This window comes from Chiloscyllium plagiosum, unplaced genomic scaffold, assembly GCF_037043375.1.
Source record: "Chiloscyllium plagiosum isolate Xiang-an unplaced genomic scaffold, Cpla_swu_hap1 HiC_scaffold_8, whole genome shotgun sequence".
Lineage (NCBI taxonomy): Eukaryota > Metazoa > Chordata > Chondrichthyes > Orectolobiformes > Hemiscylliidae > Chiloscyllium > Chiloscyllium plagiosum.
In genome coordinates, this window is record NW_028270146.1 from 53,216,268 (window position 1) to 53,233,939 (window position 17,672).

Below are 17,672 nucleotides of genomic sequence, written 5' to 3' on the forward strand. Positions count from 1 at the left end.
ATTCTGGAGGGGTATGCATACCCTCTGTGTTGGTACCAGGAGATTGAAGAGATCATCAGGATTTTGTAAGTTAAGGGAACTTCTTGGAAGAACTAAAAAAAAGGAGTTAAAAGTGCAAGTCTTCTTAAGCTATAGTGTTAGGTTTAGCAGCGCTTGCTTTGTTTACTTTATCTTGATATATGCAATCAAGTTTAGTTTAGTTAAAATCATGAAATCTTGTAGCAATTTTGTCAGTTAATTATTTGGTTTCCATGCTTCTTCTTTAAATGCTAACAGTCCCTAACAGGATTTCAACAGTCTAAATGTGCAAACTTGAAGGCAGGTTGCTGGGCAGAAATAGGTTATTCCCCGTTCAGGAGAAAAGTGACCAAATAGGAAGACCAAAAAAAATCAAAACCACCACTAACTAGCATCCCCCCCACACCCAAAAACAAATCAATTAACTGATCCCAAAAACACTCGACATTTAGTTTATTTAAATACTAGATGGCATTTTACCCATGGCTTTACAGCATTTCCTTCATCAATTTTTCAAGTTAATTGCCAAAGTATATTATTTAAATTGTTCAAAGCACACCAACATGGTGAATTAAATTTATATCATCATTTAACATTATATGAGTGACACACCTATACAATAAATAGACAAGTGCTTTGAATATTGATTGCATCCTTCAGCTTCAGAAGATTTCTTAATCAAAAACCTTGATGTTTGCTTTTTTTGATCTTACCAGTATAAAAGGTATTTTTCAAAGGCTTACTTTATCTTTAGAAGCACTTCAATAAAGCAAGACAACTACATGTTACATTTCTCCAATAATCCATTTCAAAAATGCATTTCTGTGCATAGGGTGCACAAAGGACTGAAAAAGATTCAGCATATTAAGATAACATTCAATTTCTAAAATTTATTTTCAAGAATCATTTTGAACATTTTCAAATGACTGACTTGGAAAGCAATTCAAAATTGTCAAGTTCGTATATCCTCCTGAAAAAAGCAAAATGTGTAAATAGCTTTATTTAAAACTTCCAGGTGGATTGTATACCTTAGCTTTTTATTCACTGGAACTGTCAGGCTCCACTGAAAACAATTAGAAGACACACTGAAACATTTCTCATCTAAACACACAGCAGGAGGGATAATAAAGTGAGGCAGTGTATGCTATAGCACATTGAAAAAGACTTTGGGCAAAAATATTCCAGCATGATGTGTACTAAAGCTACAGTATAACCCTCATTTCTAGCATGTTTCAAGAAAATCGTTTTCTTACTATCAACTGTTATTGTGCAATTCAGTGGAATTAATATAAACCCACATTTGATCTAAACACACAGACATTATTGCAATGAGTTAGAACTCCTAAGACAAGCTGACTGAAAAAAATGTAAATTTCACAAATCATCCACAAAGGCTTTCACACAAATATATCAGCTTTTACTAATATACAATTTTGAAACAACAATTATAATAATAAAATATTTCAAATTGGTCAGTATAAATCATTACAAATACAGCTTTCCTTTCAAAAATCAATATTTACCTGACAGAAATAGAAAACATTATAAGTTTTCTAGATTCCAGTGACGAGCTTACATACTATAAGTACATATGTATCCAGGTGAACTTAAATTATAACCTTTTTATGATCTTTAACTTCTGGTCCTATGTCTGTATCACATTCCCAGCATTACAGATGTCAGTCTTCAGCCAATTTGATTCACTCCATGTGATATCAAGAAATGGCTGAAGACACTGAATATAGCAAGGGGCTATGGGCCCTGACAACATTTTGGTAATTGTACTAAAGATGTGTGCTCCAGAATTTGCTGTGCCCCCTGGGAAACTGTTTTGTTCCATCATGAAGACTGGCATCTAAGCATCAGTGTACAAAACTGCCTGGATACATCCTGTGCACAAAATGCAGTAGAAATCTAACCCAGTCAATTACTGCTTTATCAGTCTAAACTCTAGCAACAGCAAAGTGATGAAAGGGGTTGTTGACTGGGCTATCAATTTGTACTTGCAATGGAATAATCTGCCTACTGATGCTCAGTTTGACTCCGACTGGGCCACTCAGTTCCTGACCTCATTATAGCCTTGGTTCAAGTATGGGACAAATGAACTGAACATCGAGGTGCCTGAGCTAAATTGGAGTCAATGGAAATCAGGGAAAACACTCCACTAATTGCATTCATACCTGCCTCAAAGGAAGATGATTGAAATTTTGGAGGCCAATCATCTTACCACCAAGATATCTTTGCAGACCTGCCTCAGGATAGTGCCCTATACCCAACCAGCTTTAGCTGCTGCTTCATCAATGGCCTTCCCTCTAACATAAAATTCAGAAGTGAGGATGTTTGCTGATGATTACACAATGTTCAGTGCCATGTTATCTATGATTACAAAGAGATCTTGATCACTTGGGCCAATGGGCATAGGAGTAGCAGATGGAATTTAATTCGGATAAATGCAAGCTACTGCATTTTGGCAAGATGAACAAGGGCAGGATTTATACAGTTAATGGCAAAACCCAATGCTGTTGAACAGCGAGACCTCGGGATTCAACTATATTATTCTTTGAAAATTACCTCACAAATAGACAGGTTGGTAAAGAAGGCATTTGGCACACTTGGCTTCATTGCTCAGACCATTGAGTATAGGCCTTGGGACATCATGTTGTTGTTGTACAGGATGTTGGTAAGGCCAATTTTGGAGTACTGCATAGAGTTCTGGTCACCCTGCTATAGGAAAGATATTATTAAATTGGACAGGGTGCAGAAAAGATTTACAAGGATGTTACTGGGACTTGTGGTTTTGACTTATAGGGAGAGGTTGGATAGGCTGGGACCTTTTTTCACTAGAGAGTAGGAGGTTGAGGGATGACCTTATTGAGGTTTATAAAATCATGGGGGCATTGATAAGGTTCATAGCAAAGGTCTTTTTCCTAGGGTGGGGAGTTCAAAACTAGAGGTCATGTTTTTAAGGTGAGAGGAGAAGGATTTAACAAGGGACCTGAGGGGCAATTTATTCACACGGAGGATGGTTTGTATGTGGAATGAACTACCAGAGAAAGTGATAAACGCAAGTACAGTTACAACATTTAAAAGACATTTAGACATGAATAGGAAAGGTTTAGAGGGATAACTGGTTAAGTTGGACTGAAAGGTCTGTTTCTGTACTGTATGATTCTATAACAATGCATGATTCCTCAAATACCAAAGCAGTCTATGATCACATGCAGCAAAGCCTGGACAATATCCAGGATTGAGCTGGTAAGTTGCAAATAATACTTTTGCCACAAAGTGCAAAGCAGTAACCATCTCCTTCAGGAGAAAATCTAATCATCACCTCTTGACGTTCAATAATGCTGCAGATTCACAGTTGCTGAATCTCCTACTATCAATATCCTAGTGTTACAATGGACGAAGAACTACCCAAATGAAGTAGTTGCAAGAATACGTCAGAGGCTAGGAAATCTTTACCAATTAACTCACCTCCTGTCTCCCCAACACATAGCTACCATCTCAAAATCAGGAGTGTCATGGAATACTCTCCATTTGCCCAGATGAGCACAACTCCAACAACATTCAAGAAGCCTGACACCATCTAAGAAAGCACAGTCAGCTTGACTGGCACCTCATCCACCACCTTCAACATTCTCCACTGATGCACAGTGGCAGCAATGTGTACCATCTATAAGGTGCATTGCAGTAACTCAAAACTACATCAACAGCTCTTCCCAAACCAACTAAAACTGCCAAATTGAAGGACAAAGGCAGCAGATACATGAGAACACCATCACCTACAAGGTCCTCTCCAAGCCACTTGTCATCCTGCCTTGGAAATATATCAGTGTTGCTTCTCTGTCACAGGGTACAATATCCGGAACTCCCTTCCTAACAGCACTGTGGGCATGCTTGTGTGCCAAGACTGCAGTGGTTCAACAAAGCAGCTCACTACCATCTTCTCTAGGAAAATTTGGGGGTGACCAATATGTGCCAATGTAGCCAATTATGCCCACATCTTTATAAACAAATAAAAAGAAAGCAAATGGTTACATCTGAAATGAAGAAATTGTGTTGCATCAAAGTTTCACTGTTGACTCTCACAGCTATACAGAGTATTACAATCAGAAGTGTCTAAAGGGATGGGGAGGAAACAAAAACGTGTATTCATGGAAAGAAATCAAGTAATTCTTGTCCATATCTGACAAGAGAAATCAGAAGTGATCTATCACTTACTAGTTGATAATCTGCTTGGTGGGGAACAAGTACACAGTTTATCTTTGGAAATGGAACTTAGTATTGTTTCTGTTTACATTTAAAATAAAAAAACTATACTCCTTGGAAAAAGATTGAAAACCTTTCAAAACCATTTTCATACATCCATTACCAAAACCGCATACAACTCAGATGACCTCACCTCTGCATCTACATTCTGAAGTCCACACTGATCACAAATAGAGATCAGCTCTTTGCTACTCAAGTAGCTGTCTTTGGTGACTCCGAGTTCTTCGGAAACTGCTTGAAGTCGTTCTTCAATGTACTTGGGGTCAGCATCAAACATGCACTGGGAAGTGTTCAAGTCATCCGGGTTCCAAAATCTCAGCTGACCTGAAAAACATATCATTTTTCTACTTGCTTATTGCATACTGAAAATAAAGTCAATGAAAGATCAAAAAAAGGATACATTAATAATCAACCACAAATGTGCTTTTGGAGTAAGGATATTAGAATGGATTTGCTAAGGCCACCTATTTGGCTATTTATTGTTGTATATGATAACCACTGTAATTCTATACTTTAATCACATTTAATTTTCCACTCTAGCTTGTCATTTGACAATCCAATGTACTGTTTTTAACTGCACTATGTAAACCAAAAAAACTATCATGAGGCAAGGGAAGTCTCAGAAGAATCAAAATGTTTAAGAAGGTAGTTAATCTATTATGAGTCCATGACAGATAGAGGCCATCCTGCCCATAGAGGCTGCCCATCCAGCCCTCTGAAGCGCATCCTACCTTCTATCCTCTGAAGAAATATTGAGCTGGATTATAAAAACCAAGATCTGAAAGTGGAAATTTAAAATCTAAATTTGTTTTCATTTTCTGAGTTTGTAAAGTTGTTTCTAGATATTCTTCTATCTCAGCCAATTCCTCTACCTAAGTGATAGTCAAGTAGTGACAGTCAATCATAATGTTTGCATTACCAAGTACATATATATAGAGCCAGAGTCATACATGGAATCTGAATCTATACACACGTAGTGAAGCAATTGATTGATTCACACGTGTTTCTGGAGTAAATCTCAACCAAGCTGAAACAAGATGAATGGATTTGAAACCAAATTTATACTTCCAATTTTCAGAACTTACAATTCATCATCTGGGTTCCCATTTTGTAAAGTGGTCCCAGAGTAATATTGTTACATTGTTCACCACCTTTATTCTTGTGCATACAAATGTAATAATGGCAAATAATATAGGTTCTTGATTCATACAGAGTCATCAGTTACAACCTTGACAACCTTTCTATGGCAAATTAAGTGATCTCAGTTAGAATGGCGGGGCACTAATTGGTGATCTCAGTCACAGAGGAGAGAAACTCTGCACTTCACTGGCAACTAATTCCTGCTTTGAAATACATTTATTGGTATTGGGTGAGGGCAGTATTGACTTGAATTTGAATACTGCAACATCCTAATCATCATATAGACAAACTGTCTCACGTATGATCGGTGGATTACTCAGCAAGAATGACTCAGCAAGGAATCAACACCACGTCTTTATGGAACGGACAGCCAGTCCATGAATGAGCAATGCAGAATAATTACAAGGAGGCAAGAAACAAATAAGTTAGGTCCTTTCTTATTCAATTTTCCCTTTCTTGCTGTTCCTCCATCTGAACCCTTAACATGACTTAACATTTTGGCTATAAGTACAAAGAACAAAGAAAATAACAGCACAGGAACAGGCCCTTTGCCTGTCCAAGCCTGCACCAATAGAGATCCTCTATCTAAACCTGTTGCCTCTTTTCTAAGGATCTGTAACCCTCTCCTCTCTGTCCATTCTCTCTAGATACATCCTAAATGATGCTATCCTGCCTGCCTCTACCACCTCTGCTGGTAACGCGTTCCAGCCACCCACCACCCTCTGCATAAAGAACTTACTACGTATATCTCCCTTCAACTCTTCCCCTCTCACCTTGAACTCATGACCCCTAGTAATTGAGTCTCCCATTCTTGCTACCCACCCTGTCTATACCTCTCATGATTTTGTATGACATCTACAGCACTTCCCTCGTCATTCAACTTTGTCACTTTCTCAAAGAATTCTATTGAGTTGGTAAGACATGACCTTTCCTGCACAAAACCATGTTGCCTATACCTCTCATGATTTTGTAGACTTCAATCAGGTCCCCTCTCAACCTCCATCTTTCTAATAAAAATAATCTTAACCTATTCAACCGCTCTCCATAGTTAGTGCCCTCCATACCAGGCAATATCCTGGTGAACTTCCTTTGCAGCGTCTCCAAAGCATCCACATTCTTTTGGTAATGTGGCGACCAGAACTGTACGCAGTATTCCAAATGTGGCTAACTCGATACAACTGTAACAAAACCTGCTGACTCTTGTACTCAATATCCCATCTGATGAAGGAAAGCATGCCGTGTGCCTTCTTGACCACTCTATCAACCTGCATTGTCACCTTCAGGGAACAATGGATCTGAACACTCAGATCTCTCTGAATAAATTTTCCTCAGGACTTTTCTATTTACCATGTAGTTCACTCTTGAAGTGGATCTTCCAAAATACATCATCTTGCATTTGCCCGGATTGAACTCCATCTGCCATTTCTCTGCCCAACTCTCCAATCTAACTATATTCTGCTACATCCTCTGACAGTCCCTTTCACTATTTGCTACTCCACCAATCTTAGTGTCATCTACCAACTTGCTAATCAGACCACTTATACTTTCCTCCAAATCATTTATGTATATTATAAACAACAATGGTCCCAGCACAAATCCCTGTTGAACATGACTGGTCACAGTTGTCCATTTTGAGAAACTCAATTCCATACCTGCTGTCCAGCCAGTTCACTATCCATCTAGATAATACACTCATCAGCCTACCATGGGGAACCTTACCAAAAGAATGTGGATGCTTTGGAGACGCTGCAAAGGAAGTTCACCAGGATGTTGCCTGGTATGGAGGGCACTAACTATGGAGAGTGGTTGAGTAGATTAGGATTATTTTTATTAGAAAGATGGAGGTTGAGAGGGGACCTGATTGAGGTCTACAAAATCATGAGAGGTATATGACATCTACAGCACTTCCCTCATCATTCAACTTTGTCACTTCCTCAAAGAATTCTATTGAGTTGGTAAGACATGACCTTTCCTGCACAAAACCATGTTGCCTATCACTGATAAGCCCATTTTCTTCCAAATGTTATTAAATCCTACCCCTCAGTATCTTCTTCAGCAGTTTCCCTACCACTGACGTCAGGCTTATCGGTCTATAATTACCTGGATTATCCCTGCTACACTTTTTAAACAAGGGGGCAACTTTAGCAATTCTTCACTCCTCTGGGACCTCACCCGTGTGCAAAGAAATCTGTTAAGGCCCCGCCTATTTCCTCTCTCGCTTCCCTCAGTAACCTGGGATAGATCCCATTCAGACCTGGGGACTTGCCCACCTTAATGCCTTTTAGAATACCCAACACTGCCTCCCTCCTTATGCCAACTTGACCTAGAGTAATCAAACATCTATCTCTAACCTCAACATCCATCATGTCCCTCTCCTTGATGAATACTGATGCAAAATACTCATTAAGAATCTCATCCATTTTCTCTGATTCCATGCATAACTTTCCTCCTTTGTGCTTGAGTGGGCCAAACCTTTCTCTGGTTACCCTCTTGTTCCTTATATATGAATTAAAGGCTTTGGGACTTCTTTTAACCCTGTTTGTTAAAGATATTTCATGATCTCTTTTAGCTCTCTTCATTACTTGTTTCAGAATGGTCCTACTTTCCTGATATTCTTCCAAAGCCTCTTCTGTTATTCTTCTGTTTTCAGTTGCCTAGACCTTTCTTTTTCTTCTTAGCTAGTCTCATAATTTCATCTGTCATCCTGGTTCCCTAACCTTGCTAATCGTCTATCCCTCATTTTCACAGGAACATATCTCACCTGAACTCTAATCAGCCTCTCTTTAAAAGCCTCCCACATATTGAATGTAGACTTCCCTTCAAACAGCAGCTCCCAATCAACATTCCCCAGCTCCTGCTGAATTTTGGTATAGTTGGTCTTCCCCCAAAATTAGCACTCTTGCCTTAGGACCACTCTTGTCTTTGTCCTTGAGTTTCCTAAAACATACAGAATTGTGATCGCTATTCCCAAAGTAATCCCCAACTGCAACTTCAACCACCTGGCCAGGCTCATTCCCAACACCAGATCCAGTAGGGCCCCTCCCGAGTTGGACTGTTTACATGCTGCTCTAGAAAACCCTCCTGGATGCTCTTTACAAATTCTGCTCCATCTAGACCTCTAACACTAAGTGAATCCCATTCAATGGTTGGAAAATTAAAATCTTCTACCACCACTACCCTGTTGCTCCTACATCTTTCTATAATCTCTCTACATATTTGTACCCCTATCTCATGCTCATTATTGGGAGGCCTGTAGTACAACCCCAAAAATGTTACCACACCCTTCCTATTTCTGAGCTCTGCTCATATTGCTTCACTGCTTGAGTCATCCACAGTGCCCTCCTTCAGCACAGCTGTGACATCCTCTGACCAGTAATGCTATTCCTCCACCCCTTTTACTTCCCTGTCTATCCCAACTGAAGCATTTATATAAAGAGACATTTAGTTGCCAATCATGCCCTTCCCTCAACCAAGTTTCAATCATAGCAATAACATCATACTTCCAGGTACTAATCCAATCCCTAAGTTCATCTCCCTTACCTACTACACTTCTCACATTGAAACAAATGCATCTCAGACTACCTGCCGCTTGTGTTCATCATCTGCTCCCTGCCTACTCTTCCCCTTAGTCACGCTGACTTCATTACCTAGTTCCTCACAGACTTTAGTTACTACCTCCTTTCTGTCCACAAATCTCCTCATTTGGTTCCCAACCCGCTGCCACATTAGTTTAAATCCTTCCCAAAAGCATTAGCAAAAGCACCCTCAAGGACATTGGTTCCAGTCTGGCCTAGATATAGACCATCCAATTTGTAATAGTCCCACTTTCCCCAGAACCAGTCCCAATGTCCTAAAAATCTGAACCCGTCCCTCATGCATCATCTCTCAAGCCACAAATTTAATCTGCCTATTCTTTCATTTCTACTCTGACTAGCACGTCACACTGGTAGCCATCCTGAGATTACTACCTGGGGTCCTACTTTTTAACTTGGCTTCTAACTCTTCCCATTTTGTACCTATATCATTGGTGTCGATATGTACCATGACAACTGGCTGTTCACCCTCCCCCTTCAGAATGTTCTGCAGCCAATCTGAGACATCCCTGATCCATGCACCTGGGAAGCAACATCCACTAATTCATGCGCCCATTTATTAATCCTCAATTATCTGTTAAACAACTGGAATTTTAAATGCTTACAGAGATTTAGCAGTTTGTACAATAAAAAAAGTACTAAACAAATGGAGGGCAGGGGGGGGCATTCGCTCGTGTTCTCCTGACTCTATTCCACTCATTAAAGTTTGATGGGAGATTCTGCACTATGCATTTCTTCTTTAGCCCAGATTGAAGTATCCCAGAGGAAATGTGCATTATTGTTAGGTTGGCAAAATCTTAATGGACAACAGCAATGTGACTGTCATTGCTGTCAACTGCACGATTCACAGCAATGCCCCAATATGTACATGGGGAGGCAGGAAGATATACCTAAAACCCAGAACAAGGAATTTGTTTATATCAATAGCACGATCTGAATATTTTTTTCATCTTTCATTTTACACCCAGCACTCACCTAGATTGGACACTGATTGGTTATAGAAGTGGGTTACTTGGCTCACCAACTAAATTCAGCATCTGCTGCCAGAAATATAATGAGCAATGAAAGGCAGATGAAAGAGGCCAGCCTGCTTTTTTACCAATGTTTAAAAGGGAGAAAGGGGTGGGGAGGGGTGAGTGTTGACTCCCATTTGGGCTTGGGTACAAAAGTGTTTCCTCTTTTGGGGAGGGGCAAAGATGCTCTGTGCATATCAGGGTCAACCGTTCCTTTGTGCCTCCCTATATCCTACAGCCCAATCTCTTGCATTCCCATGACTCCCTGCAGCCCCAGCATTGGCCACTACTAATTATAGCACCGCTAGGACTAGATGACTGCTGGCCAATCAGTTCTCAAGGATGAAACTTCTTTCCTTTAGAGTCTGAGCTTGTTTACGTTGCTCCTAGGGGGTTATTGTTGTGGGAAAACTATTTTTAAAGTCTGTCTTTTCTACTGGGGAGAGATTGGTCAAATATTACACCACTCCCTCATGTAAATCCATACCGTTATTTTGAGTTTCTGAGAGGCATGCAGGAATTCACAATTAATCCAAACTATACTCTTGCATCTTAATACAATCTATTCTCCACCAAAGGGCCACTGAACTCAAAATGTTAACTCTGCTTTCCTTCCATAGATACTGCCAAATCTACTTAGTTTCTTCATCAATTTCTGTTTTGTTTCTCACCCAAAGATGTCTGTTCTTTAATCAACAACGTGGAAACACAGGCTTGGCTGGGGTGAATGAGAAAATTTCAGCAAATGTTCATTAAATGTGTGTCATTTGTATTCCATAATGTCCAGATTTGAGCAGCACACAGCAATCTTTACTTCAGAGTTAACCAAAAATCCATTATTACTATCGTGAATAAAATTCACCATTTTATATGGCAAATTCCAAATGGACTTTGACTAATGAAGTCAAAGCTCACTTGTATCATCAGTTACCATTTATTACATAAAGTAATTTGTAAAATGAAACATCTATTGAATATATAAGAATAAACCCTGACTATTTAATTACAAGATGTGGTTCTTGTCCAGACCAGTCAACAGCATCTCTCTCCATTTGTACTGAGTTAGCTGATATCAGCAAAAGCAGACAGGGTTGCTATAAATGGGCTTCAGTACCACTGATCAGGGGACAGACAAACCAAGAGGCCTACCAACCTCTACCATCTAGGCTTAGACCTGAAGGTCTGGAATTTTCCCTGGATTGGGGAGAATGGCAATTCATTTAGTGGACATAATGGCTGCCTTCATGCCACTTCAGGCACTAAGTCCTAGGTGGGAAGGTTCACAGTCAATCATCCTGACCTGTTGTTGATTAAGGCCCTTAACAAGCACTTCAGAGCCTCAGCCCAAAATTTCCTGTTAACTTTGTTCCCAGTGGCCATCTTTCTGACTGCTACATGCTTGCCGGATGGGTGAGAGGAATGCATTGATTTGTCTCAATCTGGGGCAGTTGGAATTATAGATGGTGTGCAGACAGCTGCTGCTGAAAGCCTAACCCTGCTCTTGCCTCCTATCCCTCGCTTCTTGTGACCACAACTTCACGCCAAAATTACTTGCCTCCCTGCTGCACCTGGTCTGCAGAGAGCAGTCAAAACCTTCAATGTAGCTTCACCTTTGATAGGGATTGCTAGCCTCTGATTGTCCAGCAACCTCAGGCAGGGCAGGGCAGGTAGGAACTGACTGGCCAAGTATCTGCCAGGCTACCACTTTAGCGTTTCATTGGTACTTGATCTGGTTGGCTTTGTTAATGGTTGGAATAGGATTGTGGAGTCTCAATCTTAAAGACATTCACCCCCACCCCCCTCCCCAAACAAAGAGAAAATCTAGCTGAATACACTTAGGTATGAAAGGATAGTCAATGCTATGGGACAGTCTGACAGCATATGTCAGGTGGGAATTTCCCCACCTCCTTCAATAATTACTCTTTCATACTGAAATTGTTGATTCCTTGGTGGATAATGGATCCAATTAGTTCTGGGTAGCAGCAGCTCAGCATCTAATTCAAGGGGACATCACAACTGAACTGAATTATGTCCTCACAACATGTCATATGCTGACCTCACCCAGTGATTAGGGGTAAGATCCCTGGCCCAGGAGTACTCAGCCTAAATGGTACCCTACTTTCATCTCAGCTAACCACAGTTAATTCAACAACTACAGGTCAAACTCTGAAGCTCCTGGTCTGAACACCTCAGTTACTCACAAAACAAACTGACTAGGCTATCAGAGAAGCTCAGTTTTTAAAAATACTAAAAGTATGCATTGCTTTAAAAAATGAACTAAACCTTCGTGTTCACAAGATATTTTAAGTTTGCAGTTCATCCCTACCTTCAGCTTCATATTCTTCACCTTCTGTGGAAGCTTTCCATTTCTAAAAATAAAAAAATACTAAATCAAATAATTTGAAATGTAATTTATACTTATATTAATCACAAACAAAATTTTAAAATATGTGAACATAACAAGGCTCAGTGATAAAAATTAAAGGATAATATGACAAAGACTATATTTATCAAGGACATGAGAAAACTTTAAACCTCCAATCTTGCCATATTTTTGAAAAATAAATTGAATTTATCACGTATTTTTCATATCCTCAGAATATCCCACCGCAGTTTTATAGTCAATGAATTAACTGTTTGAAGTGTAGTTACTGTTGTAAGAAAGATGGCAGCTAATTTGTATACTGCGCATTTCTACAAACACTAATGAAAAAATATGTAAGAGATACTGGTTGACAGATAAATATTGATGTCAAGTGAAGACCCTGAACCTTCTACCAATCTTGCCAATGGATCTTTACAACCAAATAGGAGGGCAGACAAAGCCTTGGTTTAAAGTCTCATTTGAAGAATAATAGCTCTGATAGTGCAGCACTTCCTCAGTACAACAGTGAAGTGCCAGCCTTCATTATGTGCTGACTGGAGTGGGGCTTGAATTCCTGACCCTCTGATTCAGAGGTGACAGTGTTATGAATGAGCCTTGGCTGTTGCTTTAGCTGAAAAGAGAAGCATAACTTACAAGAACTCACTCCATTTTTAGACATTCATGGGTATAGCAATTTGTAGGGCATTTCCTGAAGTGCATGGGGTGGCACCCAGCGCACTCTTCCATTAGTGATTTTTGCAGAGATTTAACTGCCAAGTGTGCAAAAATAAAATTTTACCATCAAGCACACAGAGAAAATACTGGAGAAACTCATCAGGTCTGTCAGCATCTGTGGAGAGAGAAACAGAGTTAATGTTTCTTCAGTTCTGAAGAAGTCATATCAGATTCAAAACATGAACTCTGTTTCTTTCTCCACAGATGTTGTCAGACTTGCTGAGTTTCTCCAGCATTTTCTGTATTTGTTTCAGATTTCCAACATCCACAGTATTTTGCTTTTATTTAAATCTTTTTCATCAGATGATTGTAAATATCCATTTATTAGGAAGCTGTGGATGAGTTTGCAAAAGAGTTGTTTTTAAGAAGTAGGAAGTAAAAATTGGTGAAAGAGGAAATTGCCCAAGATTCACTCACTATACATAAAAAAATTCAACAATACGGATTGAGACTCTAACAAATAGTTGTGTGATGAAGGTAAACAATATTTGATGTATCTAAGTACAGTCAATTCTCTCTGGAGTCCAGATACCAATCTACTGATGTTGACACATAATTATTAGCTACATCATTTCAAGCTTGTTTTGATTTGATTTGATTCCAGATTTGAGAACAGTAATATGCACAATCTTAGCTAGAGCTCTAAATGCTGTTTCAATCAATCAATTTACCTTATGTCAACTAAATCCAATATATTAGGACTCAATGTATAAAAGTGATGATGGTACTTGTATAGACCCTCTCAAAGTCATGGTACTAAAACATTAAACATTTCTTTGATGAAGCGAGTGTTGAAGAACATATAACCTTCCCTTACTCCCTGAAAGTACTTACTAAAATAACATGGATTATGAATTGTCCCTTATAAATCAACTATTTGCACATTAATTGTATTCAAAATTGTAAGATTGGTTTTCATTTCAAGGTATTAAAAGACTTTTAAATGAATCTGGTTCGAAAATAAATTACCGAATAAATCAGCAACATGTAATTATGTGGGACCTGCATTAATCCAAGCACGGGCATGATTTAAATGCAGAATTTTATGAACTTACTTTTGGGATCACTGCATTTCAAAATCAAAGTATCAAAGCGTTTCTTATTGATGATGTTCTGAGGGTATGTCTGAAGGCAAAGAAGGGATGCTCACTGATTCTGATTGCAGAGTAGTGGCTTCTTGGCTGAGCCACTTCATTATGGCTGCTCCTGGTATTAAAACTACCTGATCAACTGGAATACATTCAGCTTTGATCAAAACATATACAAGTCATTGAATTAAATTGAATACGCCCTATATCTAGGTAGACAGTCTGACAAAATCAGTTTCATGAGCCAAAGGCCAGACAGTAACCCAGATAGATTGCATCCACCAGTACAATATTGAAGTCCATGAAATGTGGCTATAAATACAGAGGATCTGTAGATGGGCACCTAACTAATTGAAAATGGAGGCAACGTTCAATCTGCATGGTTTCCATAGAAACAAGATTAAATATAGTGGCTTTAAAATTGCAGCAGCTGGTGGAATATTTCAATTACCCTGTTACTGAGCATTACTGGTGTCTCCAATGTTAAAGCTGTAAACCTAATTTGAGTGCTGTCCTTCAAGTGCATACACAGTATGCAATGGAAGTGAGTGTGAGATCATGATTTTTTGCTTCAGGAAAATAAAAAGAACATCATAATCCAATAAAAACAAACTAATTTAGTGAATAACATTTCTTTATTATTCAGTGCACTGGTTAGAAGATACATAGAACATAGAACATTACAGAGCAATACAGACCATTCGACCCTCAATGTAGCGCCAATCTGTGGAACCAATCTGAAGCCCATCTAACCTCCATTATTCCATTCTTATCCAATGACCATTTAAATGCCATTAAAGCTGGCAAGTCTATTACTGTTGCAGGCAGTGCGTTCCATGCCCCTACTACTCTCTGAGTAAAGAAACTACCTCTGACATTTGACCTGTATCTATCACCCCTCAACTTAAAGCTATGTCCCATTGTGCTAGCCATTGCCCTTTCTATACTTCCTATACACAGGGTACAAATAAATCCCATTCCATCTCACCCCATCCCTTATTCTCATGCCACTTCATATATTCACTAAATTAGCCGACCTTCCATTACCTAATGTTAAATGAACTGTGCTCAGGAAAGGATCCTTTATCCCTTTATGGCCCCCACCTCAATGAGATCATGTACAACACAATGTTGACTTCTTCTATTGTTGCCTATGCCTTTGTGCCCATTTCTTTGGGCAGCAGCCTTCTCCTCACTCAACAAACTCTTTCACCTATTCTCAATACTCTTCCCCCACACCTGAACTCTTCCTCTGGCCACTTACCTGCTCTCAATTTTTTCATTGAGAACTATTAGCTTGATATCAGCTGCCTGTATTCCTCTTCTCCCCACACCCCAATGTCTATGTCTGGACTTGATGTAGTTTATTCTTTCAGGTCCAACTCTGACTCTGTTATTAAACATGCTAATGGGAATGGTGCTGGTGTTATCGATTGTACCAACCTTCTTCTCACAGAGGCTAAGTGCCAACTCTCAGATGCCTCTTTCTAGCTTTCCCTAGATCATAATTTCACTACTGAAAAACCAAACCATGTTTCCGGGACTATCACTGACCACATCTCTGCCACAGTTTCTCCACCACAGCTTCCCACTTCATGGACCCTAAGTTTGCATAGCTTGTTTTGACCTTCTTCCCAAAATTCACAGACAGGATTACCCTGGCAGACCATAATTTTAGCTGTTCCTGCCCCACTGAACCTATTTCTTCCAATCTTAACTTTTTTTTCATCCCTTATTCAGTACCTTCCCAGCTTCATTTGTGTTTATTCTGACACCCTACGTCCATTCAACAATTTCCAGTTTCCTAGCACTAACTGCTTTCTCTTCACTACGGATGTCTAATTCCTCAACACCTTTCTACCCCAAGACCGTTGTATTGGGGTTCCCTTCTTCTCCCTTGAATGGAGGCAAGTGTAGACCCCACTACCACTACCCTCCTCTGTCTGGCTAAGCTTGTTCTTTCATTTTCTCCACAACAATTTCTCCTTGAACATGTTTCAATGTCTCCATGATAAAGGCTATGGATAAATGCATGGATCCCAGCTATGCCTCTCTTTTTGTTGGGTAAGGGGAACATTCTTAGTTTCAGTCCTACTTAGGGTCCTCTTAAACAATTCTTTCTCCAGCGTATTGATTAATATATCAGTTTCGCTATCAGCTCTTGTCTGGATCTGAAAAGAATCAACTTTGTTGTTAATTTCCATCCTTTCTCACCTTCACCTGGTCCTTCTTTGACTCTTTCCTTACCTCCCTTGATTTCTCTGTTATCTTTTCTGGGTATAGGTTTTCCACTGATATTTATTACAAAGGCATCATCTCCCACAGCTACTTATTCCTCACACACTGCTTCCTGTAAGGACTTATTTCCATTCTCCTTAATTCTTTATCATTATTGCATCTGTTCCAATGATGCAAGCTTCCACAGCAGTGGTTCTGACATGTCTTTGTTTTTTCTCAACCAAGGATATGTCCTCAGCCTTTAACTCATTTCCTGCACTTGTGCCCTTATCCTTTCCTCTGCCACCCAAGGCCAAAATAGGATTCCTCTGTCCTCACATTCTGTCCAATCTGCCTCCACATTCAAATGATCATCCTCTGCATTATCCATCAAATGCAGCATGTTATCATCAATAAACACATTTTCCTTTCCTTCTCCTATCAGCATCCTGTAGGGACCATTCCCTATAACAGTATGGACCACTCCTCCCACACCCACTACATCTCGTCTCCTACTACAGCACATTCTATGCAATTGCAGAATGTTTATCACAAACGCCTTCACCGCCTCTCTCCTCAATGACCAAGGCTGCAAACACACCTTCCAGGTGAGTCACTTGTACTTTCAAATCTAGTCTACTGTATTTGCTGCTCACAATATGGTCTCCTCTATATTGGGGAGACCAAAATAGACTGGGTTACTGCTTTTGAGAAAACCCCTACACAGTCTGTAAGAGTGTCCCTGAGTTAAAAACCTGGCCTCTCAGTTGTTTGCCACTTGATTACACTATCTTGCTCTCATGCTGACATTTCTGTCCGAGGCCTGCTGCAGTGCTCCAGAGAAGCACAATGTAAACTGGAGGAACAGAACCTCATTTTCTGTTCAGGCACTTTATAGCCTTCAGGACTCTACATTGAGTTCAACAACTTTACACCAAGAATCCTTCTCTGCATTTTGATATTCCCCCACCTCTTAGCGCCACTCTGCAGTATCTGTATCTTGCTTTTGATAGTTTTGCTTTCAACCAGATCTCATTTTTATTCTATTATTAGAACCTTATCTGTACCTATGCCTCACTTTCTCTACAAACATTACACTTCCTTTACCTTTTGTTCTATAGCAGCTTTGATCTGCAATCTATCCAACCTTCCATAACTTGATTCATTCATCTCTGCTACTTATCAATGGCATATGATTCATGAGATTTTCCTGTCTCTCCCTACAGTCAAA

At 39.6% G+C, this 17,672-nt stretch overlaps 1 protein-coding gene across 3 annotated transcripts in view; it reads right to left on the bottom strand.

Moving 5' to 3' along the window:
• The window catches only part of nin (ninein (GSK3B interacting protein)), a 190,257-nt gene that overhangs the window by 62,128 nt on the left and 110,457 nt on the right, over positions 1–17,672 (bottom strand). For all 3 annotated transcript variants that reach the window (XR_015757905.1, XM_087989848.1, XM_087989847.1), the window contains exons 5-6: positions 12,363–12,405; positions 4,424–4,614 (exon numbers count right to left, since the gene is read on the bottom strand). Coding sequence is in view for 2 of the 3 variants with exons in the window: in XM_087989848.1 (XP_087845974.1) it covers positions 4,424–4,614; positions 12,363–12,405 (234 nt within the window). In the remaining variant the exon portion in view is untranslated. The remainder of the gene's footprint in view (positions 1–4,423; positions 4,615–12,362; positions 12,406–17,672) is intronic.